At 43.9% G+C, this 27,454-nt stretch overlaps 1 protein-coding gene across 2 annotated transcripts in view; it reads right to left on the reverse strand.

Moving 5' to 3' along the window:
• Positions 1–27,454, reverse strand: part of MTR (5-methyltetrahydrofolate-homocysteine methyltransferase) — a 132,691-nt gene that overhangs the window by 40,687 nt on the left and 64,550 nt on the right. Inside the window, exons 15-23 of one of the 2 annotated variants that reach the window (XM_074990111.1) lie at positions 25,251–25,436; positions 20,288–20,467; positions 18,318–18,434; positions 18,080–18,220; positions 10,898–10,987; positions 8,996–9,148; positions 8,216–8,323; positions 6,656–6,756; positions 4,341–4,408 (exon numbers count right to left, since the gene is read on the reverse strand). In XM_074990111.1, the coding sequence (XP_074846212.1) occupies positions 4,341–4,408; positions 6,656–6,756; positions 8,216–8,323; positions 8,996–9,148; positions 10,898–10,987; positions 18,080–18,220; positions 18,318–18,434; positions 20,288–20,467; positions 25,251–25,436 (1,144 nt within the window). The remainder of the gene's footprint in view (positions 1–4,340; positions 4,409–6,655; positions 6,757–8,215; positions 8,324–8,995; positions 9,149–10,897; positions 10,988–18,079; positions 18,221–18,317; positions 18,435–20,287; positions 20,468–25,250; positions 25,437–27,454) is intronic. The other variant, XM_074990112.1, reaches the window with a different exon arrangement.

Below are 27,454 nucleotides of genomic sequence, written 5' to 3' on the forward strand. Positions count from 1 at the left end.
GCAGCTCTCACCAACCTTAACCAGGATTTCAGATACCTACCATTTCCGATACCAGGCTCAGGTGTCTCAAGTTAGGCATCCAAGATGGAGGCACTAGATGGCAAAAATACTTAAAATTTTAACCCAGACACCAGAGTTTCAAAACTTAAATAATCCCTGTGATGAGGTGTATACCACACTCACTCACTCTCTCTCTGTCGGAAAGAGTGCCTGTTACGCTACCTGGCTGCATCTGGAGTGTGAAACAGACTCAATTAAAGATGAGTCCCAGTTCAGAGGCTAGTTTAAAGGCAGAACATCAGGAGCAGAAAGGGGATGTAGGGGAGGAGAAGAGGGAAATCTGTACTTACTGTCTAGGACTAGAGCCCTTGTGAGGAGGGAGACCAAAGGGAGATTTGACACTGGGATCCTCTCGTAAGAGGGAAGTCTGGCAGTAGGCCAGGAGACACATCTGGGGCCACCAGGGTAAAGCAGGCTCCAGTGATGAGTCCTGATAAAAGTACAGAATATGTACTTCCGAGAACAAAACAGCACGAGAAAGGAATGAAAAAAACAAGCTCAAAACAGACAGAAGCTGGTTTTGCTTTTGTACTTCTAGTTTGGAATTTAATTGGGAAATTTCTGAGGAGAGTCCTGCAAGGCCTTGGCCCTAACAGAAGACTATGTGGAGAAGACCTGGCAAAAGGCTGTGTCTGGAAAAAGCCTAAAGAGGTACAGGGTTGGATTTAAATAGATTGAGGCTGCATCTAAGCTGCACAGTAAATTCAAATTTATTAATATTGATTTTGTAATTCTGGAATTTGTAAGTTTGAATTTGACCAACCTCACCTCCCCACTTGCTCCTCACCAAGTTGATTTATTGCTCAATTGGCAAACATTGACTGTTGCAGCAATGCATTGTGGTAACCTATCCCACAGTTCCCTCATCCCTGTAGCATTCTGGGTATACTCGCTGGTCTTTGACATCTTCTTCTCACATTGCATTTTCCTCAGTCCTTTCCCATGCTAAGCAAAATTCCATTTTTCCCCATCAGAAGGAAAGAAAAGTAGACCATCTGCAGAGATGGCAAAAAAGTTTACAGAAATGTCTCTGTTCTGTGGCTGAATTCTCAAATGACCATCCAGTGAGTGTCCCCCCTCCCATGATTGCATCCGATCCCTGAAAATAACACAGGGACCCTGACAAGCTTGAAGAAGGAGAAGATAGGAAAGTTTCTGAAAAAAGGCTGTTGCTGAGGGGAGAGTCTTTGGCTTTCCAATGCACTATGAGGCTTCTTTGCACAGGCTGTATTCTCAACTGTCTCCCCTCCCCAACTGCATCCGATCCCTGCAAATAACACGAAAAAAAGGCTGTCAAGAGTTAGAAGAAAGAGGACAGAAAAGTGTAGGAAAGAAGACCTTTGGCTTCCCTCTTTGCTACACAGACATTTTGAACACGGAGATTCTTGGTGGGGAGGCTAATTGATAGGGTCATAGTTGGAGTTCACTGGGGAGCTTCCCCCCAGGTGGCAGAAAGACCCCAAGTATCTTAACAGCCTTGGGGACAATCCTCCCTGGAGGCAGCTAGCACCCGACATTGTTTTCTGCCAGGGGAAACATACCCCATCGTCATAAAACTACTGAAAATATTGTTGGTCGTGGACCAGTTGCTAGAGGTGTGTGGGGGGGGTGTTCAGTGCGGGGGCTTCCCCTGGTGGCAGCAAGCCCCTGACTATCTTAGCTGCTGGGGGTAGACTTCCCCCCAGGTGGCTGTAAGTCCCAGTGGTCCCACGATAGGGCCGGGGGGAGTCAGTGGGAAGCCAATTGAAGTGGTGATCCCTCACTGTCTTAACTGCCGGGGAAGACTTTCCTCAGGAGGCTGTAAGCCCCCGATTATCTTAGCCGCAGGGGAAGACTTCTCCCTGGCAGCTGCAAGCCCCCAAAATTCTTTCCCACCCTTGGATCCCTAAAGTCAAGATAAATTCTTTCCTCACATTGGAGCCCTAAAAGCACACAAGCTAAGACATACTGCTGCCTGGCAGAATAGGCAGTACCAAACGGCAGGCACCTTCTTTTATTGGGTCAGAGGCTACCCACATGATGTGGCTGAACACAGGAAAGAAACCAACTGCGTAGCACCTGTGGGGGACTCACAGGATGGGGTTCACACACAAATGTAAACCACTGAGAAGTAGTTTCTTGGTGTCTTACGCAAGCACGACCCCCACAACAGCCTTGTTGCTATGTGATGCGATGGGGCAGTGGCTGGCACCAGGCAATGGAGAAAAAAATAAGTATAGAGACAGAACCACAAACTCCCTGCCAGGGCTATTTGTAATGGGTAGATGTGCTCACAATGCTAATAGCAAAGACAAATATATTTCTCAGGCTCTCATACAAACATGAGCCCACTGCACAGGCTCGCTGCTCCCGCTTTGAAATTCATGGTCTTCCTGTTTCCTAATTCCAGCGCATCTGGGCCGTGTCTACACGTGCACGCTACTTTGAAGTAGCAGCGCCAACTTCGAAATAGCGCCCGTCACGGCTACACGTGTTTGGCACTATTTCGAAGTTGAAATCGACGTTAGGTGGCGAGACGTCGAAGTCGCTAACCCCATGAGGGGATGGGAATAGCGCCCTACTTCGAAGTTGAACGTCGAAGTAGGGCACGTGTAGACGATCTGCATCCCGCACCATCGAAATAGCAGGGTCCGCCACGGCGGCCATCAGCTGAGGGGTTGAGAGACGCTCTCCCTCCAGCCCCTGAGGGGCTCTATGGTCATCGTGTGCAGCAGCCCTTAGCCCAGGGCTTCTGGCTGCTGCTGCTGCAGCTGGGGATCCATGCTGCATGCACAGAGTCTGCCACCAGTTGTCGGCTCTGTGGATCTTGTGTTGTTTAGTGCAACTGTGTCTGGGAGGGGCCCTTTAAGGGAGCGGCTTGCTGTTGAGTCCGCCCTGTGACCCTGTCTGCAGCTGTTCCTGGCACCCTTATTTCGATGTGTGCTACTTTGGCGTGTAGACGTTCCCTCGCTGCGCCTATTTCGATGTGGTGCTGCCCAACGTTGAAGTTGAACATCGACGTTGCCAGCCCTGGAGGACGTGTAGACGTTATTCATCGAAATAGACTATTTCGATGTAGCGTGCACGTGTAGACGTAGCCCTGGAGAGCAGCAGCCAGAGCAGAGCACTGAGGGGCACTGTGGGTGACACACGGGAAACCTGTGGAGGCTGATGAATTTGATTTTAAGACGTGGCACTTCCACACTGGCCTGTAATCGAACTTCTGAATTCGACCTTGGTGCTACACCCAACAGATAACGGCGATATTGTAATCTCAATATTAGTGCTTCCAAAAATCAAGCCAATGGCATTTAAAGTGAAGACAGTCATGTGGTAATATCGAGCTAACTGCCTTAAATTTGAATATATCTCATAGCGTAGACACATCCAGAGTTTGCCTGCTTGATACAGAGCCCTGCAGTTGACCCAGAGGAGTAGAAGTGCCAAGGTTCCCCTACCAGACACTGGACAATGTGGGAGTAAAGCTCCTGAAAGAAAGGTGCGGGGACCGCAGGGCCCAGAGTTGGGACTGAGGAACTGATATAAGGACGTTTGTTTGTTGAAATTCTTGTTTACTTGGAAGGGGTGGACTTAAATAATCCAGCTGGAGGGGTGATTTCCAGGAAAAGAGACCACCACAGAGCCCAGGTGGCCAGGGAGATTAGAGAGGACAGAACCTGCTACATTATGCGCAGCCACAAGAGGGCACACTAGTGCTGAGTGTGGTCTTTAACAAAGACACAAGGAGTTGGATTAATACACTGGCAGCCCTTGGGGACCCTCATTTATCATAGTGGGGTTTTCAAACTTCCTCATGCACAATTCATATCCTCTTAAGACACAACACACAATTTGAGAGCAACTGGGACTTGGCTCAAAGAAGCATTTTACTGTACTACAAAGATGAATTCTGGTTTTAAAATCTATTGGTTTACAAGCTCAGCATGCATCTGAAGGCAAAGACTATATATTTCTGTTCCTAGCTCTCTTCTGACTTGGATGAACTGCTTAACATCTCCAAGCCTCAGTTCATTCATAAGAAGATTTTTCACCAGGCTATTATTTTGCCAAGTGTCTTGGAATCCCTGGATAAAGGCCGTCTTGTATACACCAAACACAAATAACAAGAACAATAAATAAGGCAAGTACTTAAATTCTGACTTATCTATGGTAAAGTCTATGCATTCCCATGCTGTTCAAAGTTTTCTTCATCTTTCAAAGTATGATTCATTAGTAATATAAAATGTATTACAACCGTTTAAAATTTAACAGTTGAAAAAGTAGAAATGAAATCTCTGTACCTGCTTTGTTTTCAAGAGCAGCTCTCAATATCTTATCACATGGAGTCATGACTCCTAAATCGATAACTCTGAAAAGAAATATACAAGACTTCTTAAAATTAACAAAAAACAGATCAAGTCGAAACACCTCATTATAAGCCACTGGTCCAATACTGCAGAATTCCGTTATAAAGGAAGACCACAGACATCTCATTTTGAAGGCAAAGGGCTGGTTTCCTTTATGCAGACTTATTATTTTTGGAATTACTTGTGACCCTAAAGAACTTTCAAGCTTCTGAAGGGATTTCAGTTGATAAAGTACCATGAAGGCAGTTGGAGGTGGACTAAGGAGCTTCATAGTTTGACTTAAAAAAATCATGTAGTTTTTTATTTAAACCAGTATGGAGGAGGAACAAATGTGAATCAAACCAAATATGGGTAGTATGGAAAGCAGTGTTCCTTTCATATAAAACATTTTTTGGCTAATAAATGAATTTTAATATAAAATTTTTATAGTATTTAACTTCATTTTTCTGATCAAATACTAATGTGGTGAAGGCTTTTAAAAACTAGTAAGCATTAAGCTGCTGATGGCAAAATACGAAGATAGTAAATACTAAGTGTGGGGAAAAGTGAAGAGAGGCACAGCATAAAAAACTAATACACAAAACTAACCTCATGGCACAAAAATTCCACTTGCACTGGGCAACTGAGGCAACCTGTACCATGAAACTATGAAGAATCATTTTTTTTAAAGAAAAGCAACCTTCTAATCTTTGTGATGGTGCCAATAATTTCCAAACACACTTGCAGTAAACCAGTACAGTACCACCCCTCTGAGTCCACAAACAAGTGGCATAAATGCTTCTGCTGCTTCGCAGCTTTGCAAAGCAGCAACAGAGCAAAGCAACAGGCCTCTGGTTGGTTTCATGAGCTGTTACTCAGAACCCTGTAGGCAGCAGTAAAACCAACAAGAATCATGCTATATTATGCCCAGCCACAAGAGGGCACACTATTGGTGAATCATGCTAGAGGAAACCTTCAATTTCACAGACCCTGACTTAGCAGACTGAGGGAACAATGGACACCCACCAGCACCCCCCCATTGTTTGCAAAGTCCCATAACCAGGGCCCATAAAATCCTAAATCTCCCCCAACTCCCCCAAAAAAGTCTGCCAGGTGACTTACCGCTGCTGCAGCTGGAAGGGCAGTTACTTCCAGCCATCATGGCCTGGAGGTGCCACCACCAGAGCTGCCATGCGCTCCTCCCACAACTGGTGGGGCACCTACACAGGCAGATAGCACTCGCGTATGCACCTCTCCCCTGGCAGGAGGAGAGCTTGGCAGCTCCAGTGGTGGAGGTGACTCCTCCAGTCCCTGACGGAGTCTCCAGCCTCAGTGGCTCCTGCTGCCACAGCAGAGCCCTCAACCATGGTGGAATCTCCAATGGTGACGGGTCCCAGCTCCCCGGCTGCTGCAGCAGTTCCAGCTCCACTGGCAGTCAGTTGTGGGAATTTTGGGTGGGGGTGGGAGGAACTGGCAGGGGAGGTGGGCAGTAAACCTTCCGATTTTACAGACTTTCAGGTTTAATCAACACCCCCATTACTTCATTAAACCAAAGATGTGCTGTACTTTCTTGCTGCTTGGGCAGACTACTAAGTTATTCATGGGGAAAAGAAGCCAAACAAAGGATCAGGGACGAACCAAACATCCAAGTACTCTGCTTGCTGTTAATCATCATACCCCTTGCAACAGCCAGAATGTTCTGGATAAGGGACCAAATAAATAAAAGAAAGCTTCATCTTCTTTCCAGCAGCTAGAAAAGGGAAGAACTTCAGATTTAGAAGATTCCAATTAGCCAGAGGCTGAGATGAAAAAGATAGGTCACAAACAGTATCCTAGGGCAGTACCCTGCCTGAAATCCCAGCATTTCCTTCTCCACCAGCTGATGGCAGACAGCTGGGTTCTGGGCAGGAGATTTTGATAGTGGGACAGTAGGTGAGTCTCAAATAAAAAAAAAAATTAAAAACCTTCACACAAACCTGCAATTATTGCAGCTGAGAAGAAAAGTTTGCAAACATGGACCTTGAAGCCTCCAAAGCAAGATGGCACATAAAAGTAACCTAACATTTATTTTTCTTCTAAAATTGTATAGTTTTAAGCCAATTTCACGGTTCTTCTTCTTGTTCGTTAACTCATAGGATTAGCAATCTTGCCCCTTTTTTTCCCCTATTCTAGTTTCTGATGACATATTACATTTGAATATGGAATATTTAATTGTAATGTAAATGAGAGTATTATACAGTAAATAGGGACATAAACAGCTAACTCCTCACCTGAAATTGTTGCAGCCCAGGACCACTCCCACAATATTCTTGCCAATGTCATGTACGTCCCCTTTTACAGTAGCTAGCACTATTGTGCCATGGTAAGGGTCCTGCAAGATGAACAAACATCACAGTATTTAAAACTGGGGGGAAGGCTCTTTTTTTTTTTAACCATACATAGCTCAATGGGATCCTCCTTCAGGAGTGGGGCTCCTAGGTACTACTGCAGTACAAATCAATATTAATGCCAGTTATTAACTGAGAAGTGACTGTTTTTTATATCAAACCATTTAAAGGCAAATATGCACAGAATAGCAGTTTGGGAGAACTACTTTGAGCGGGTCTATTATTCTAATTCAAAAGAATGGGCTGTGACTGTTTTAATTCAGTACAAAAGACTAACTTGTATAGTACGGATTGAATCTCTCTAATCTGGAATGCTCTCATTTGGCAGCATCCGTAATCTGGCATGATTTTATTTAGCTGGAAGACCACATCTCATGGGTGTGGCCAACTTTCTAGTGGTCCCATAAAGTAGGTTTACAGCCACCACTACCGGCTCTCAGTGTCCTGTGCTGTTATTTAGCTGTAATTCACCTCTACATGTCTTCTAAGAGCCCACTAAGCAGTGGAAGTGTTGGTAATGCCACTAGACAAAACTGACTTCTTGATGTCCAGCAAATTGTCTCATTTGGCACAGGTCAGGTCCCAGGAGTGCCAGATTAGAGAGGCTCAACTTGAACTCTAGAAAAATAACTATTGCACTAAATAGCTTTATTATACAAAATGTTTTGTACAGCCCACAAGTCTCAGAACCAAGTGTATGGGAGCACCTTGAGGGTAATATTTTATTAATTTTGAATGCTGTATTGAACAAGAAGTTAATTAAGAATGGGAAGGGCATGAAGACTGTAGTATCACACAGAGCAAAATAGTCAATCTTCTTCTAATCTGCAACTGGAGGCCAGACTCTCTAATCCAAATTTTCTTACTTTTTTACCACTCAAACTACAAAAATGAACCAGATTCAGGGCTTCAATGGACTGAAAATTCCCCTTTACTTACCTGTACTATGCTTACAGTCTTACTAGAGAGGTTTGCAACATAGTAGTGCATACAGCAAGCTAAACCAGGATCAAATGCATTAATGTGTCAAACCCACCATAGAATACACTGTCTTGGACAGTGAGCACAGACACATTTTCAAAATATACTCAATGCCATCCTAGAGATGTTGAGTAAACAAGTAACCACTAAGAGAAGGCTTCCCGCAAGCAAGTCCGCTGGAACGAGGACATGGCATTTAGACCATGTCCCAGCTCCAGCGGGTTCCCGCCCTCCTTCCATCCATCTTGCCACAGCAGGTAGTAGGTGTGGGCTCCCCACCAGCTCATTTGGGACAGGAAGCAGCATTTAGGCTGCCTCCTGGCACAAAGGGGGTCCTGCTGTTTTGTCGTTTCCCATCATGGTGGAGTCTGCAAACAGGGATACTACAGCCAAACAACTCATACGTATCTATACCCCAGATTCTAGTTTTAAAGGACTACAGAACAAGAGACTACTATTTGCCTCTTCTTCAATGTTGCAAGATTTAGCTCTCTTTTCCTCTCTTTCTTTTTCCATGTAGGGAATGAGGTGGCCAACTGCCTTCTTCATAACTCGAGCCGACTTTATCACCTGGATTTACAAAGGGAGGGGGAAAAGAATGTCAGAAAAAAACAGCTGCAGCCCTTCAATGGCCTGATTTTATAACCCTTCTTAGGAAACCAGCAAACCACAATTCACATGTGTAAACACAGTTCCCAATCCTGCAATGAGCACAATGCTGTCCTACCCTTGCTTCGTGCGGAGCCCCACTTACTTCAGGGAGGACCTGCCTGCATAAAGCTCACTGCACAAGAAGGGCTCTTGGACCCAATCCTGACAGGTGTTCATAACTACCAAACATAAATAAGTCAATGTGAGTTAAGGGAGCTCAGCTCCTTTCTGCATCAGGCCCTTAAATAAAATCAGCTAAAGATGAAATTATAATGCAGTCATCAGAGAAGTGCCCACCAAGCAGCACAGAGAAAAGGTTTAGAAAAAGACAGGAAATTGAAAAGAAAGAAGAAAACAAAAGAGAAAGCCAACAAAACCCCATTTACAAAGAAGGGTCATGTACAATGAAAGAAAAAACATCAAAATAGGTAAATGTGTGTTTTAGAATTCAAATGTTACATTGCCTTTGGAAAGAAAAGCTGAAACAGGATCATTTGTGGACATTTATAATACGCAGCAACCAGACAGATGATAGAAAAGCTAAGCTATAATTGGGGAAATAGGAGAGACAGGGATTACTACCCTCTTTACCTGAGGCAAAAACATTTTTCCAGCACCAAAAAGATCTCCAACAATTTTCATGCCATTCATCAGGGGCCCTTCAATTATGTTCAGAGGTCTGGGATATTTTTCATGGTTTAATCTTGCCTCTTCCGTGTCCTCAATCACGTATTTTTCAATGCCCTGAAACAAATGAATTTTTTTACATTATATATACACATACATACAAACCCTTACGCTCGTTGTGTTTGTTCTCCCACAAATTTTCAGAGTACTTTAAAAAAATCACAACAAAAATAAAAACCGATCAATTCTTGAAGATATATTTCAATTAGGTTTTGTAGGACTGCCTTACTCTCATTAGAATATGCATAAGAATGGCCATCCCAAGTCAGACCAATGGTCTATCTAGCTAAACATCCTGTCTTCTAACAGCAGCCACTGCCAGGTACTTCAGAGGGAATGAACAGAAGACAGAAATTTATCAAGTGATCCATCCCATTACCCAGTTCTAGCTTCTGGAACTCCATACTTATGTTCCATGAAATCATCTGATTCTTTTTTGAATCCCTTCATATGTTTAACCTTTACAGTATCCCCAAGCAATACAATCCACAGACAGACCGTACACTGTTTGAAATACTTCCTTGTATGTGTTTTAAACCTGGTGCCTACTAATTCTGTTCAGTGACCCCCGGGTTCTTGTGTTCTGTAAAGAGGTAAATAATTCTTTCTTGTTCACTTTCTCTATCCACTTCATGATTAATTCTTCAATATGCAATTAGTTCACTGCCTAAAACAAGCATGTACGCAAACAATGGTTAACCCTGAAGTTACATACATTGTGTACTAATTTGCAACATATATCGATCTTTTTTAAAGTGGAAGCTGGTTTATGATTACATGAAACTTGCTCCTCATATATGCAATCCAAATAAACCAGCATCCTGCTAATGAGAAGTGAAATGGGTCAGAATATTTCAGGCAGGTTGACTAGTCACCCTCTATTCACTTATCTGAATAAATTGCAAGTCAAGCAGCCTAAATGGTGAAAACTAAACACGATTATATTCTTTGAAATTACTTCCATTATTAGTACACAAAAAAAAAGATTATGAATGTCTAGACAACAGTGATCTATTTAAAAATGTCATAAAATCATGGACTCATAGGGCTGGAAGGGACCTCAGGAGGCCATCTAGTCCAGCCCCCTGCTTCAAGCAGGATCAACTCCCACTAAGTCATCCCAGCCAGGACACCAGGACCTTGTCAAGCCAGGAATTAAAAACCGCGAGGAATGGAGAATCCACCATCTCTCTAGGCAACGCATTCCAATGCTTCACCACCCTCCTGGTGAAGTACTTTTTCCTAATAGCTAACCTACAGCTCTCCCTCTTCAACTTCAGACCATTACTCCTTGTTCTGCAATCTGACACCACTGAGAAGTTTCTCATCCTCCTCTTTAGAGCTCCCCTTCAGGAAGTTGAAGGCTGCTATTAAATCACCCCTAAGTCTTCTTTTCTGTAAAATAAACAAGCCCAAATCCCTCAGCCTATTCTCATAGGTCTTGTGCTCCAGCCCCTTAATAATTTTTGTTGCCCTCTTCTGAACCTGCTCCAGCACATCCACATCCTTTTTATACTGGGGGGCCCAAAACTGGACACAATATTCCAGATGTGGCCTAACCAGTGCTGAATAGAGGGGAACAACTACTTTTCTAGATCTGCTCAAAATGCTCCTCCTAATGCACCCTAGTATGCCGTTAGCCTTCTTGGCTACAAGGGTACACTGTTTACTCATATCCAGCCTTTCATCCACCATAACCCCGAGGCTGCTTTCTGTCATACTTTTTGTAACTGGAAGTGGGACACATGTACAATCCCTGTATATTGTTACAATCTGACTGGGTAAGGTAACTTTCTAGAAATGCACCTTGACAAGTGAGTATTCCAGCCTTTCTTCCACAGAGCTATTCCGCCATTCATCAGTTTGCACCACTTTTTTGCCTCCTTGGGCATGAGTCTAAAATGGAATGAGAGGGAATTAAAGTCAGTGGGAATTTGACTGGATAAAGAACAGAGTCATGTCATCAGAATTTGGCTGATTATTTCTATAGGAATTGGAATTTAAAATTTCACACAAGCTAAATATTTTAAGATCTTCTAAAGTACAATTTATACATGTACACAAAATATTCAAGATGTGTCTGGTGCCCTACTGACCAAAAAAACACCTGACAGCCTTGAGGCACTTACATTATAATAAACACGGGGACAACGGGAAAAAACGTACTACCAAGTACCACTGCTAGGATATGATAAAAGCACTCATCTTAAAGATTCTACTTATGAATGTAATTTACATTGATCGCAAGCCAACCCAGTATACAATTCATTTTAAAATCCTAATAATTAATTTGGCATTAGTTCAGTTCTGTTGTAGTACAGTTTATGTTACACCACATTACTGGTGACTTTTGAATTAAAAGGCTACTTCATGTTGGGTGGCTTTTACAGTACAAAGTAGCAAATATATACTCTCTTGTTTCAGGCTTTAGTGCCATAGCAGCATTTGTTCTTAAAACACATGAATATCCACCAGAAAGGTGTGTGGTTGAGGAAAGACACATTTACATCAATCAGTGCATTTGGTTTAAATCATTTTGCTTTCTGCAAACTGTTCCCGTGGTGCATTTTGAGAGAGAAAAATTGCCCTGAACATTTCCAAGTTCCCTTGACTTCACATTATCTCATTGTGTTGCTTTGAAGGTTTATTAACAGACTTTTAAACATAGGGCCATGAGGTGAAGCCTGACAGAATGATCTTGGGTTGTATTTGTACTAAGCTCAACTGACTTCACATATCTGCCAAATGATTAAGCCTTACCAGATATCTCTTTTTCTGTAAACCTTTTGTCCTACCCTCCTCATGAAATGGCCCTCATATAACTCTTTTGGATAATCACAGAGCAAGCTAGATTGGCTACAACTGACTTTATTATTACTACAGAGGGGAGAGCCAAAGCGTTCTCCTTAACAGCTTGTCTATAGCAAAAACTTAGAACCGTTTTTCTGCACCAGTATTATCTGCAGTGGTAGCTGAAATGTAGATAGAACACAGGTTTTCTCCCTACTGTTTCAGCTGCCCCTTCCGATAGCACAGTAGCTGGGTGAAAAACAGCGATAACTGAGAGACTAGATCAGAATGGCTGATCTATATGGATATAAAAGTACTTCAGAAAAGTAAGATTCCAATTTGCACAGGGATGAACTAGAGAACTGAAGATTTAAATACCCAGTCATCAGTGACTAGGAAAGGGGAAAAAAGAAGTTACTCGCCTGGGTAGTAAACATGGTTCTTCGAGATACGTCTCTGTGGGTGCTCCAGATATCGGTCCGGCCCTGGTGTTGCAGATTGAAGATTCGTAAGGCAGTTGCTGTTTGGATTGCACATGTGCAGGAGTGCGCCAGGTCCTTTGGGTGCTTCTAGTCACATATGCGATCCAGTCTGAGCCAGTTCTTCGAAGACCCCTCAGAAGTATGAATCTGAAAGATATAACAAGAACAAATTCCAAAGCAGAGAGGAAGGTTGGGTAGTGGAGCACCCATTGGATCACATCTCGAAGAACCATTGTTACTACCCAGGTGGGTAACTTCTGCTTCTTCTCTGAATGGTCCCCATGGGTTCTCCACATCAAGTGACTACATAGCAGTGCCCCTCCAGAAACACGGAGGAGGGTACCGGAGTTAGGTGTCATTAGCCACCAAAAGTATGGCTGTTGAAAGACTCACATCTTCAGCCATCTGGTGACATACAGCATAATATTTGGCAAATATTTCGTAGGACAACCATGTCGCTGCTTGGCAAATATCCTTCAAAGGAACGTTCTTGAAGAAAGCTGTGGATGCTGCAATAGCCTTAGTAGAATGAGCTTTAGGTGGGACAGGTAATGCTGCCTTCCATAAAGAATAACACATAGCTATGCATGAGATGATAACGTTCGAGATTCTCTGTGATGATAGCACCTTGCCCTTAGATCTCTGTGCAAGGAATAGTAATAGTCTGTCTGTTTTTTTAAATGGCTTTGTTCTTTCTACATAAAATGCTAAAACTCTTCTCACACCCAGAGAATGAAGTCTTGTCTCCTTACTTGAAGTATACAGTCTCGGGTAAAAAGATGGAAGTATGATCAGTTCATTCAAGTGGTATTGCTTACACCAAGTAGGTACAAGACCATCAGAGTTATGCCATTCTGTATACACCAGTTCCATAATCAGAGGGCCTCTGTGCAGAGAGAGTGTGATCTCACTCCCGCCCTGCTGATTTATATAATACATTGTAGTAACATTGTCAATGAAGATTCTCACCAAGGTGCCTCACATGTGGGGCAGGAAATGTTTGCATGCATTAAATGCTGCTCTTAGTTCCAGAAGGTTTATATGAACAGCCATTTCTTGTAGAGACCACAGGCCCCTGGACTGACATGTCTATGTGAGCACCCCAGCCTCTGCTGGATGCGTCGGTACTTATGGATACAGCAGGCTGGGGCTGGCAAAAGGGAACCCCTGATAAGAGATTGCTGCGTCTCGTCCACCAACGCAGGGATTGCAACACCTGCATGGTTGGGAACACTCATTTGCAAATTGTGTGCCTCACAGGTATATTCACGGTCACCAGCCAACGCTGTAGATATTGGAAATGCAGCCTGGCATTCTGTACCAAATATGTAGTAGCGGCCATGTGACCCATCAACTGTAAACAGATACCTGTACCATTGGGCTGTGAATGAACACCTCGATTAAGGACTGAATCACTTGAAAGCGTTGGACTGGTAAGTATATTCCTGCTGTTGTTGAGTTGAAATAAGCTCCTATAAACTCTTTGTTTTGAGTGGGCACAGTGATTGATTTTTGTAAACTGGCAATGAGGCCCAAAGACTGGAACATCTCCGTGGTGATGGATATCATCTGAAGGACATCTGTTCTGTTCCCACTGTAAACTGAAGGAAACATCTATGAGCCAGATGAGTCATTATGTGAAAATATGCATCCTGTAAGTCGAGGGCTGCGAACCATTCTCCGTCGTCCAGTGCAACGCTTATGGAAGCAACAGTAACCACCTTGAAGTGCTGCTTGCATAGATAATGATTTAATGCCCTTAGGTCCAAAATGGGTCTCCATCTCCCGGTCTTTTTCTCTGTAAGAAAATAATGGGAATAGAACCCTTTCCCTCTGAATTCGTGAGGCACCTGCTCCACCACTCCAATTGTGAGCAGGCGGTTGACCTCTTTTCTCAATAAAACCTTGTGAGAGGGGTCCCTGAAGAGGGACAGGGTTGGAGGAGTAGTAAGCAGCATAGCATGGAATGGAATGGCGTAGCCCGCTGAGAGTATTTCCAGTACTCACTTGTCTGTGGTGATCTTGGATCACTGGTGGTAAAAAGGGCTCAGCTGATGGTGAAAGAGATGTTCAGTTGGTAGTTCGCACTGGACAGTAGAGATGGTGGCACAGATCTCAACAGAGGAGTCAAAGTTGCTCCCTCGGGTTTTGCATAAATGGGTTAAGCTGTTGTTGGTTACGTCATCTAGAGACTCTATGGGGTTGTCGTAATTGATCATAACCCCTCTCCTGGTCAGGTTGTTGTAGGTACAGGTAATTGCATTGCCTCTGATATATATAACATATCTTTTTTTTGTTTGGCGGAATATACATGCCTAGGGTTCTGAGTGTTGCCCACAAATCCTTGCTCGAATGTAGTACAGTGTCCGTACTTTCGGCAAATAATTTGCTTTTGTCAAAAGGCAGGCCTTCAACCTTCATCTGTAACTCCTTAGGTACATCCCAAAGTTTGGAGCCAGGATACTCACCTCATAACTATAGATGTCACCATGGAACATGAAGCAGTATCAGCAACATCTAAGGCTACCCGTACTCCTGTCCGAGACACTGCACAACCTTCCTGAACAATCACCTTAAGGATAGGCTTCTTAGATTCTGGTAAGTGGTCCATGAGGGCTGTTAATTTCATATAGTTATCAAAATTAAGGTTAGACAAGTGCGCCGCATAATTAGCCATGCAAAATAATAGGGTAGACGAAGCATAAACCTTTCTCCTGAACAGATCCAGCCTTTTGGTGTCTTTGTTGGAGACTGTGGATATATACTGTGGGTACTTTGGACCTCTGCTAGAATGATTCAACGAGTTTGGCCGGGGATGGTTAAAAAGAAATTCCATCCCCTTGGATGGTACAAAGTACTTTTCGTCTGATCTCTTGTTAGTGGCGGGGATGGAAGCGAGAGTCTGTCAAATGTTGTTTGCTGCCTCCATTATGTCATCATCCAATGGAATGATGATGTTGGATGATGATGGGGGGGTTCAAATTCTTTAAAAGTTTATGCTGTTTTTCCGGGATTTCAGCTATTTGAATATCCTGATTTTGAGCCACCCTTTTAAACAGCTCCTGAAATTGTCTCAAATTGTCAGGAGGGGAAGAATCGCTCAGGATGAACGTTTCATCAGGGACGAAGAGGAGACATCCATGTGGTAAGTTTCCATGTGTTCCTCTACTTCCCCTGGTTGGTCCTCTGTTGGTTCTGATAATATGGCAATTTTGGATTGGGCCTACAGTGGAGATGACTGTGAAGGTGGTGCTGGAAGGGTACTTGAACGCTTGTACCCCTGTCCTTACTCAGGAGATCTCTCTCTAGTTCTACTGCAATAGCGGTATCTCTGATGACATTTCCTGTATAGGTGAGTATGAGAATAGCAGCATAAATGCGCATCTGGGGATGAAGAGCAAGAAAAAGAGCGCCTCCTGTGTCCATGACGATGGTAGGAATAAGGTAGGTATGACAATCTCAAGGAAGATGGAGGCGAGGGGAACCTGCGATAGGCATGGCTATGTGCATGACGTGGTTGCTCCAAAAAGGGGGAGGGTGGTCTTAGGAATGGTGACAGAGGAAACACCGGACATTGAAACGATGACAGCACCGGGGGGAGGGACGAGAGATGGACTGCAGGGAGAAAATGGCCAAGACTACTGATTGAGGCAATGGACTTTGGTTGCAAGTTGTGGCTTGTGCCTTCCTCGGTTCCTTCCGGGAGTCAGCACCGATCGGTGTCATGTGCAGCGGTGCAGATAAAACTGGTGCCGTAGTCAGTGCTGAGGCTATCAGTGCCATATGACTCAGTGCTGACTCCATCACTGCCGGTGCCTGAGGCACAGTGTGCGGTGCCAGAATTATCCCTGGCACTGGTTGGCCTTTAGGTGTCAGCACTGATGAGCTTTGTGAACCTGTCAGTTTCAAGCAAGATCCTTGCACAGGCACCAGTGGAGCCCATTTCTTAGACTTAGGCCACATGTCCTCCCTAGTCAATGAGAGGCTTGGCTCTCAGAATGACTCATCTTGTCACCAGAGAAAATGGGCAAAGACCGAGTCGGAGATAATTTCTTTTTCTTATGGCCATTTGGCGAAACCAGGCAGGCTACCCGGCGTTTCTGACCCGCTCCCATACTCTCAGGGGCTGGTTGGCCAGAGGTATCAGGTTGGAGAGAATCACTCTCATTCTCGGTCTCATTTATTTGTGTTTTCTTGCTCTCCACTGTGAGTTTAGAGCAATGTGGGCACTTCTGAGGCACACAGGACTTTCCGAAGCAGCATATGCATTGAGAGCGGCTATCCGAGGCCAGCATTGCCTCCCAGCAACAGTCACACTTCTTAAAGCCTGATGCAGACATATTCAATAAACAACAGGACTGTTAATGACTGAGTTCTTAGAATTTTAAATGAGAAGAACTGATTGAACAGGCTATTAAAAGTACTAACTCTACTGAGAAACTGTTACACAACTTTTTTTAAACTATGAAAGACATAACTAATCAACGTGAACTATTACTATTAACTTGGTAAAAGAAACTATTTACAACAAACAACAAGAATCAAGTACTCTGTTTCAGACATGCAACTGAGAAGCACAGGAGAAGGCCATCTGCAGCCAAGGGCAGTTGAGAGGAACTGGCTCAGACCAGACCGCGCAGATGACTAGAAGCACGCAAAGGGCCCAGTGCACTCCTGTGCATGCACAATCCAAACAGCAACTGCTTTGCACATCTCCACTCTGCAGCACCAGGGCCAGCATGACACCTGATGTGGAGCACCCACGGGGACCAGCTCAAAGAAGAACGATATGTTGCTGTAGATAAAATCAATACAGGCAAAAATGACTACAAATGGGAGAAGACAATCAGAGTCAAGTACAGAGAGGAACAGTACGTCACGAAGGTCATCACCCTCCCTGAAATCCCTGTGAGGAGAAACTCAATAGGTTCCCCCTCCTTGTCTGTCTCACTTCCCCCAGTGGATCAGTTTGCCATGAAACATGAGATGTATTCATCCCTTGAATAACTGTCAATATTCTCAGGATGATGTCTTGGTCACCTTGAAGTCAATGAGAGTTAATCCACTGCCTTCAGTGAAGACAGCTCTCCATACTCATGGTGCAGAACTGTTGTATTTTTTAAAAAATCCTTTCATAGCAGCAAATTTCCAAAGAGAGGCTGCTGAACTCTCTTTTATATTCAAATTCGACAGATTAACACATGGTTTGAACTGGGATGCGAATTCTCTGGGTCACTATAAGGGCTCTTTTGCATACTTGGCTAAATCTAATTCTTGACTCCCCCTCCACTCTGATTTGCTCACCTTGATAATTTTCTTTCTGATTTGTCAACCTTGGTCACTATTTTTGGTTCTCTATGCCTTAAATATTGAGTCTGTTCTGGTATGGCTACGGTCTGAAGAAGTGGGTCTGTCCCAGGAAAGCTCACCTAATAAATTATTTTGTTAGTCTTTAAAGTTCTACTTTACTGCTTTTTTGTTTTGATAGTACATAGACTAGCCCAGCTTTCTCTCTGTTACTAATCAACATGCAAGGCACTTTCTTTTTTCTGTTGTTCTTAACTGAGCTGCTTACACCAACTGTTGCAGCTTCAACTACTTGCTGTCAGAAGCTACACAAATTTATGTTTTAATCTTATACCTGGTGTGTCGGCACTTACATGTAACCACCAAGAATCTGTACAAAAGAATAAAAAGACATAACATTGAAAATCACCTGGGCGTAATGTAACAGCTTCTCTGTTGCATCTGGGTCTTTATTCCAGATTAAATTCTCACACAGCTGAAGAAGTTCCTTGTGAATATCATCATACACTGGAAGATTCCCTGCATTCACTATCCCCATGTCCATGCCATGCTGAGATTACAGGGAAAAAAAGCATCAGTAACACCCATAAAACTTCACACCATGTATCTGGGGAGCACAAATAACATAGCTGTAAAGCACAGCATACCTTAATTGCATGGTACAGGAAAACTCCATGCATCGCTTCTCGAATGGCATCCATCCCCCGAAAAGAGAAGGATAGATTGGAAAGGCCTCCACTTACTTTAGCTCCCAGCAGTGTTTCCTAGCAACAGAAACAAAATAGCAGCAAGTTCAAAAGTTACAGACATGGCTCCCAAAATGGCACTGGAGGGGCAACAATGTCCTACAAGGAAATGGTTTCAGGTCTCTGTGCACGTGGCAGCAAGTCACATGATGACAGAGCCTCCTTCTCCTTGGTTCCAGCTGCTTCTACAATTATCCAGGCTCTTCCTTGCAGAGAAGAACTTGAATGTCTGTAGAAGAGTCTGGAAACAAAAGGAAGAACCAACACAGCTGCACACAAGCAACTATGTGTGGTTCCCAAAGGGACGATGGGCTATTATGAATGGGATCTTGACTGAGAGGATTGTTCAACCTAATAGTAAACAGAAAATGAGCTTTCACCTTATGAAAGTCTAACAACTGCTTTTAAACCACTGAAGTGTTCCCTTTTCCTTACACTTAGCAAAGACACTAGTAAGAAAGGGGATCAAGCACCAGAACAATAACCTGTGAGTTATTGTGAAGCCCAGTTCTGCCCTCCAGTCCATTGGCTCTCACCATAGCACCCAGGCAGGGCTCATTCTCTCACTACCTCGGTTGTCATTGCCAAAGTGCTGATGCAATAGCCCAGGTTCCCTACTACATCATAGTGTCCATGACACGTTGACCACCATGCAAAACCTACAGTTCTAACAATGGGAACCACAGTCTAGGGTCAAAAATAGCTGCAAAGCCGACGTTTTGCTGCAGAGAGGCTATAACCTCTGGCTGAGTTACTGAAGACTTCAAATCATAATTGAAAGGCTTCATATTACAGAGAATCCACCATTTCTTCTAGTTTAAACCTGCAAGTCACCCATCCAGCCAAACACGCACACCTGTTGACTGTCAACACTTCCAAGGATATTCCAGGTTTTGGAACTATTTTGTGGTTTTTAAATGCCTGGGTCAGGTTTTGGGCAACTGTGGTTCTCAGAAGCTCAGACTGTAGATGTGTAGACATAACACTGGACCCTTTCCTCAAATGCTGTCTTCCCAAAGGGAGTCTATCATTGCCTTGCTACTCCCACACCCAGCATCCAGCTACAGTCTCTCACACACACTTACTTAACATGACGTGTTTTTAGGGAGTGGCTGACAGGCCTTTTCTGGGAGGGTGGACAATTAACCTATCTCCATGTCTTATAATCACCAGACTCATAAGAACTTCTCCATTTTCAGTGCTTTAGCTCACAAAGCTGGAGACATGCCACAGGAGGACAATGGGCCAGCTTGGGATCCCAAATCTCATCTGTCATTTGAGGAGCCTTTCTAGGTTCAATGGACCCAGGACAGAGACAGGACAGAGTGCTGCTCCCAACCTATCTACCAGAAAATAAATCCAATAGAATAGGAATGCAAAGACTGACAACAAATGGAACCCACCACACTGCCCTCAAACAAAGTTAGAATGGGTGACATGGCTTTATACAAGTGAGGCCATTTACTTCAGTGTTCTAACAGGTGAACTGTGGTTAAATAAAAAGAGGCTTACGTTATAACACACACAAAAACCTGACCTAATCCAGCCATGATAACTGAAATTAATTAAATAGGGCAGTTTCCACATGTCTTGAGAGGGGACTTTTGGCCAGAGTGCTCACATTTTATGAATGTTGCCTTATGTCATTCATACCAAAATATTTATGTTACAATTTAGGGATTGTGCTAAATTTAGATCATTATATAATGTATAATGTTTTCTATTGGAAGCATAGCAGTGTTGAAAAATTACTTTAGTGCACAGGAGTGGTCCAATTATTATTAATTTAGGAAGTCAATTATTGTGGCGCACTAGGAATTTAAGCAGATCCGCATAAAGTCCAAAAAAACAGCCAAAAGAAAAAACCTCACTTTGATGGTTTTAGCTGCATTGATGAAGTTAACTGCATACAGATTATGTTCTTCCATTCCAGTCCCTATGGTCAGAATATTGGGGTCAAAGATTATGTCATTTGGATTGAAGCCCACTTTCTTCACAAGGAGGTGGTAAGCTCTGGTGCACACTGCAACTTTTGTTTCTGTTTCTGTGGCCTGGAAACAAAAAATTAAAAAGGCAAGATATGAAGAGAAAGCATTTCTGTGGTACATCAGAGATAGGAGGACACCAAAGCTCCAGAGCCTAGTTTGCAGGTCTCCCAAGACACAGAACTATAACTATAACCACAGACTTAGGAAAGATCAGATTTTGAATTTATAAATCCATGTTTAGACATGTTCAAATCTGAGGGGTCTTGGTTCAACCCATTAAACTGAGCAAGCGAGAGAAAGACTGTCGAAGATTCTGGTGTGGGTCCTATTTCCAGCATCCCAGCAAAACCTAACTGCTCTGGGAAGGACAAAAGTAATTAGCTTTCTCTCTAACCCAATCTATTTCTGAACTAGAATCCTGAAGTGGAAAAGTATTATCTAATTTAATACAAAATGTATATCTCTGCTATAAAATTTCTGCCCACTCCACTGCCACAATCATCATCTAGAACATGGGTGTCCAACCTTTTGGCTTGCCTGGACCGCATTAAGTGAAGAGGAATTGTCTTGGGCCGCATATAACATACATAATATAGTTAATGTATATAAATAACAAACTTCCTTTTTTTTTAATATTTTTTATTATAACATTAAAACAAAAGAGGGCAACATAAACATAAAACTAGTGGGATATTTGAGCTTGTTTTTGTGAAACCAATGCATCAATGTCTGGTTCGATGGAAGTGGTTGTAATTCTTAGGCTATGTCTACACGTGCACACTACATCAAAATAGCTTATTTCAATGTAGCGACATCGAAATAGTCTATTTCGATGAATAACGTCTACACTTCCTCCAGGGCTGGCAACGTCGACGTTCAACTTCGACGTTGGGCAGCACCACATCGAAATAGGCGCTGCGAGGGAATGTCTACACGCCAAAGTAGCACACATCGAAATAAGGGTGCCAGGAACAGCTGCAGACAGGGTCACAGGGCGCACTCAACAGCAAGCCACTCCCTTAAAGGGCCCCCTCCCAGACACAGTTGCACTAAACAACACAAGATCCACAGAGCCGACAACTGGTTGCAGACCCTATGCATGCAGCATGGATCCCCAGCTGCGGCAGCAGCAGCCAGAAGCCCTGGGCTAAGGGCTGCTGCACACAATGACCATAGAGCCCCGCAGGGGCTGGAGAGAGAGCGTCTCTCAACCCCTCAGCTGATGGCCGCCATGGCGGACCCCGCTATTTCAATGTTGCGGGACGCAGATCGTCTACACGTGCCCTACTTCGACGTTCAACTTCAAAGTAGAGTGCTATTCCCATCCCCTCATGGGGTTAGCGACTTCGACGTCTCGCCACCTAACGTCGATTTCAACTTCGAAATAGCGCCCAACACGTGTAGCCGTGACGGGCGCTATTTCGAAGTTGGCGCCGCTACTTCGAAGTAGCGTGCATGTGTAGACACGGCCTTAGTGAGTTCTCAAGGTGCTCGTCAGAAAATTTTGATCTAATTTTATTCTTCGTGTGCTTCATCCTTGAAAAAAGTTGTTCACAAATGTATGTACTGCCAAAAAGCAATGACAAGAATAAGGCATGATTGTGAAGCGAGGGATATTTTTCTCTGGGAAAATAGGACTTATAAAAGTCTAGTAAAGAGACACGATCAAATTTTTCTTTGAGTTGAATGTCTGATTGTAACTCTATACATTCCATTTGAAAATTCGCAGGTAATGTAGTTATGTTGACTGAAAATGGAGTTGCAAATATACCAAAAATTGATGATTTTTTCAAAAATCTTGAAACCTATTATCAAATTCCTTTATCAAAACGGAAAGCAAGGCTGCATATTTTTCACTGTTCACAGGACTGTGTTTAGCCAACGTATCAAAATGCATAAAATTATTTGCCATAACTTGAGCTAGCCATAATTTAAGTTTTATTTCAAACTCTGTTATGGTTTGAAACATAGCACAGAAAAGTTGATTTTCACCTTGAAGACACATGTTTAACTCATTTAAATGAGCGGTCAAATCCACCAAAAATGTTAAATCTGTGAGCCATTTTTCATCTTCAAATTCTGGCGCAAATTTTCCTTTTGATTCCATAAATGACTTGATTTCATTTCGCAAATTATAAAATCTTTTCAACATTTTACTCCGACTTAGCCACCTTACTGCAGAAAAGTAAATGATGTCCCCATAATCAGCATCCATACTTTTAAGGAACTCCTGGAATTGGCGATGATTCAATCCCCTGGATCTTATGAAATTCACAGCTTTGATGACAATTTGCATGACATCATCCATTTTTAAAGCTTTCGTGCATAAATTTTCTTGATGTACGATGCAGTGATATTTCATCAAACGTGAGTTGCCGGCGGCAATTGCACCGTCTTCTAAGTCCCTCTTTTTTACCAACCACAGCCAGGGCGCCCTCAGTAGCTATACCAGATATGTTGGCAAAGGTTAAAGAAAATCGCTTTAATGTAATTTTTACTGCTTCATACAAATCAAGAGATTTAGTTGTGTCTTTTAATGGCACCAAAGAAACCATTTCTTCAGTGAGATTGTATTCGTTATCAATACCCCTAATAACAATGGCAAGTTGAGCCGTATCTGTAGCATCAGTACTTTCATCTATTGCGAAAGCATAAAATTTGAAATTAGCAGCTTTACTCTCCAAATCTCTTTCGATAGATTTTCCTATTTCTTCAATTCTCCTGGCTATAGTCTGGTGAGACAAACTGATTTTAGAAAAAACCATTTTTTTTTTAACAGGACAAATTATATCTGCCACGCTTTCCATACATTGCTTAATAAACTCACCATCAGTAAATGGTTTTGATTTTTTTGCAATCAGATTTGCTACCACATAACTAGTTTTCACAATAGAGTCTGTTTGAGTTGTAATTTTTTAAAAAAAAATTGTTGAGATGACAGACTTTTTTTCAGTTCCGCTATTTTGTCTTTACGAAACATTCCTTGATATGCATCAAATTTGGCAGCACGTTTTTGCATATAATGTCTTTTCAAATTGTAATCTTTGAAAACTGACATGATTTCCCTACAAATTAAGCATAGTGCCTTATTATTTGTCTCAACAAAAAAGTACTCATCTGTCCATTTTTCATTGAACACTCTTCCTTCATCCACGATTTTTCTTTTTTTGGGTTCTGTTTTCTTTTGACACAATGTTGAAGCCATGCTCGGATAAAAAAATTAATAAATAAGCAACCATTGATTTTTCTAGTATTAGCGATGTTGTATATGTAATTATATCAATATCATGAGCAAAAAACTATTTGATTCATTTTTGTACTTACTCCACCACAGCTGTTAAAAAACTATTTTAACTTATTTTAACTTATTAAATTATTTTACAAAGTAATACAACAAGCCCAAGTGCAATAATTAAATAAGAAAACTTACATGTCTGCTTCCCAGCAAAAAAACTTAGCATTTGTTTGCTGGGTTAATAACAATAAACGCCTGTCTTCACAGGCACACACACGTCACATTATCACACATGTATTAGCGGTAATTGTTGCGTTTTACTCGCCAAGTCGCACAAGCGCATATAACGTCTGACACACGTGGGTTTCGATTCGACTGACTGTGTGTGGCAGGCGCAGGAGGCGAAGTTAGCACTGCGCTGCGCCCTCCCCTACACAGCGTTCCGTTGTCGCCTACGCAGTCCGCGCTCGAGTACCACGCAATCGAGTCATGAAAAACATCGCTAAAAATCACATAATAATGTTAAAAGTTTACAATCTTGTGGGGCCGCATTACTAGCTGTCCAGGGCCGCATGCGGCCCGTGGGCTGGACACACCTGATCTAGAATATGTGGCAGAGCCCTGTGGCCACTAATATCGCTACTACAGGTAGACCTTGGCCTCCTCCTTGGTTGTGCAGCTAAGACTATGTCTACACTTGCATTCCTCGCAAATAAGGGAAAACAAAAATGCAAATGAAGCACTGATTTACATATCATGTGCTTCATTTGCATAATCTCTTTTCGGGAGAGATTATTTCGAAAGACAGCAGGGCAGACGGGGCTCTTTTGAAAATAAACCCCCATCTTCAAAAGAGATTATTCAAATGAAGCACAAGATATGTAAATCAGTGTCTCATTTGCATTTTCAATTTCCCTCATTTGCATTTCACTTTTGAAATAGGCATGCAAGTGTAGATGTAGCTTAAGTGGTTCAGGTATGTTCCTGTCACACTTATTCTCATAGTGTGCTATATTCAATTCCATCAACCCAGTGGTTTCAAATAGACTACCCACATCACTGTATTGCTAACTCATCAGTGAGAAGCAAAAAAAATGAGGACAGGCACAGGCTGTGAGTGGGTGGATCTGGGTGGGAAGGAAGTACTGGCGCAGGCTGTGGGTCGGTGGATGGATCTGGGAGGGAGGGGAGTACAGGAGAGCTGTGGGGATATGGGTCTGGATGGGAGGAAAGATGCAGGAGGGTTTGGGGTGCAGGGTCGGGAAGGGAGGAGTCAGGATGGGGATGAGGGGTCTGCAAGGGACGGGGCAGAAGCAGGGTGCAGATGGGGAGTCTGCTGTGAGAAAAACTAATTGGCAGTGGAGCCCAGAGGAACCCCCGGCCTGCCCCGGGCAGAGCTTGCAGCCTGGATCCAGCACCAGCTAGCCTGATCTGGCCCACAAGGCCCAGATCCAGACAAACTAGTTCCCCACCCACTATATAGGTACTGAATCAATTTTGGCTCTGACTACAACCGCATTTTACCTCCTCCTCCTCCTCCTATGTGAATAAGAACCCTTTTCTCCCCTCAGAAAGTAAAATCTGCCACATAATAAGAAAAACGACACTCACTTGACCCACTTCATCAAAAGCCATAACAACCACAGCAGCTCCGTATAACTTAATCCTTCTTGCTTTTTCCAAGAAGTCATCTTCGCCTTCCTTGAGGCTGATGCTGTTCACAATGCATTTCCCCTGGCAACACTTCAAGCCAGCTTCAATTACAGAGAAATTTGAGGAATCAATGCATAAGGGCACCTGGATCCAGATGAAATATAAACAAAGAGGGAAGGTGCAAATTAGCTGCACATTTTCCCTGACTGCCCTCCACCAACTTAAACAGAAGGCTGGAAAAAGAGAAGTTACTCACCGTAGTAACGGTGCTTCTTTGAGATGTGTCCCCGTGGGTGCTCCACAATAGGTGTTGGGCTCACCTGGCGCCGCAGATCAGAATTCTTCCAGCAGTTTCTCCTGGATCGCGCATGCGCTGGCACCCGCTGCTCCCCTGCACACCCCCGGCCACGTGCGCAATCCGGTCCCCGCCAGTTCCTTGACCAACTGCCTCGAATGCTCCTGAAAAACACTAGACAGAGATCTGAAGTGAGGAGGATGGGCGGGTGGTGGAGCACCCACGGGGACACATCCCAAAGAACCATTGTTACTACGGTGAGTAACTTCTCTTTCTTCATCAAGTGTCCCCGTGGGTGCTCCACAATAGGTGAATACCCAGCAGTAACCCAAGAAAGGAGGTGGGTGATCGGTTTATGTGCAGCTTGCCCCCGAAAGGACTGCTGTCGACAGACGGGTATCCTCTTAGAATACCCGATGTAGCGCATAATGCTTGGCGAAGGTGTCGTAGGATGACCAGGTCGCCGCTCTAAAGATATCTTTCAACGCGATGCCCTTGAAGAAAGCTGTTGACGCCGCCACCGCCCTGGTGGAGTGAGCCCTAGGCGGGGCCAGCAAAGGAGTCTTTCAAAGCTCGTAGCACATTTTTATACAGGACACAATGTGCTTGGAAATTCTCTGTGAAGAGAGGCCTTCCCCTTTTGACCTGGGAGCGACAGACACTAGAAGCCTGTCCATTTTCCGGAAGGATTTAGTTCTGTCTATGTAGAACGCCAACGCCCTCCTCACGTCCAGGAGGTGTAGGCATGCCTCTTTGCTGGAGCTGTGAAGCTTCGGGTAAAACGAGGGTAAAACCATTGGTTCGTTAAGATGGAACTCTGAAGAAACTTTTGGAACAAAGGCTGGGTGCAGCCGTAAGGTTACCGCCTCCTTTGAGAATACTGTGCAGGGTGGCGTTGCCATAACTGCTGCGAGCTCACTGATCCTGCGAGCTGACGTAATTGCAAGGAGGAAGGTTGTTTTTATCCTAAGGAGACGTAGGGGAACTGTGGCTAATGGTTCAAAAGGTGGACCCGTTAGTGTGCTGAGCACCAAGTCCAAGCTCCACGATGGTGGAAGCAGTTTCCGAGGGGGGTACAGGTTTACCAACCCCTCAAGAACCTGGTAACTATAGGATGGGCGAATACTGTGGGCCCCTCCTCTGTATGCCGAAAGGCTGATATAGCGGCAAGGTGGACTTTTAGCGAGGATAAGGAAAGCCCGCCCCTCTTGAGGTCCAATAAGTATTCTAGTATTATCAGTATAGGAACATCAAGGGGAGCTAACTGCTTGGCGGAACACCAGGCTGTGAATCGAGTCCATTTCTGCTTGTAAGTCTTCCTGGTGGAAGTCCTTCGGCTACATTCCAGGACTTGTTGTACTCTCTCCGTACACGTGCTCTCTAAGGAGCTGAGCCATGGATTAGCCATGCTTGTAGGCGCAGGCACTGAGGGTGCGGGTGCACCATGGACCCCTGAGCCTGCGTGAGTAGGTCGGGAGCCACTGGTAGAGGAAGCGGTGGGCGGTCCGACATGCGCAGAAGCAAGGGAAACCATTGCTGCCGATCCCACGTAGGGACTACTAGTATCATGCGAGCTCTTTTCCTTCTGGCTTTCTGCAAGACCTTGTGGATAAGCGCTGTGGGAGGGAACGCGTAAAGTAGGGGGCCCTTCCATGAAATCATGAATGCGTCCCCCTGGGACCCCCACCCCACTCCTGCCCTGGAGCAGTACTGGGGACACTTCTTGTTGTGCTGGGTGGCAAACAGATCGATCTGGGGAAACCCCCATGTATAAAAGATCGGTCGTAGCGGATCTGCCACTCGTGCGTGAGTGCGAAGCGCCTGCTCAGCTGATCTGCTTTCACGTTGTGAGCGCCCGGCAAGTACG

This window comes from Carettochelys insculpta, chromosome 3 (assembly GCF_033958435.1).
Source record: "Carettochelys insculpta isolate YL-2023 chromosome 3, ASM3395843v1, whole genome shotgun sequence".
NCBI classification, from domain to species: Eukaryota; Metazoa; Chordata; order Testudines; family Carettochelyidae; genus Carettochelys; species Carettochelys insculpta.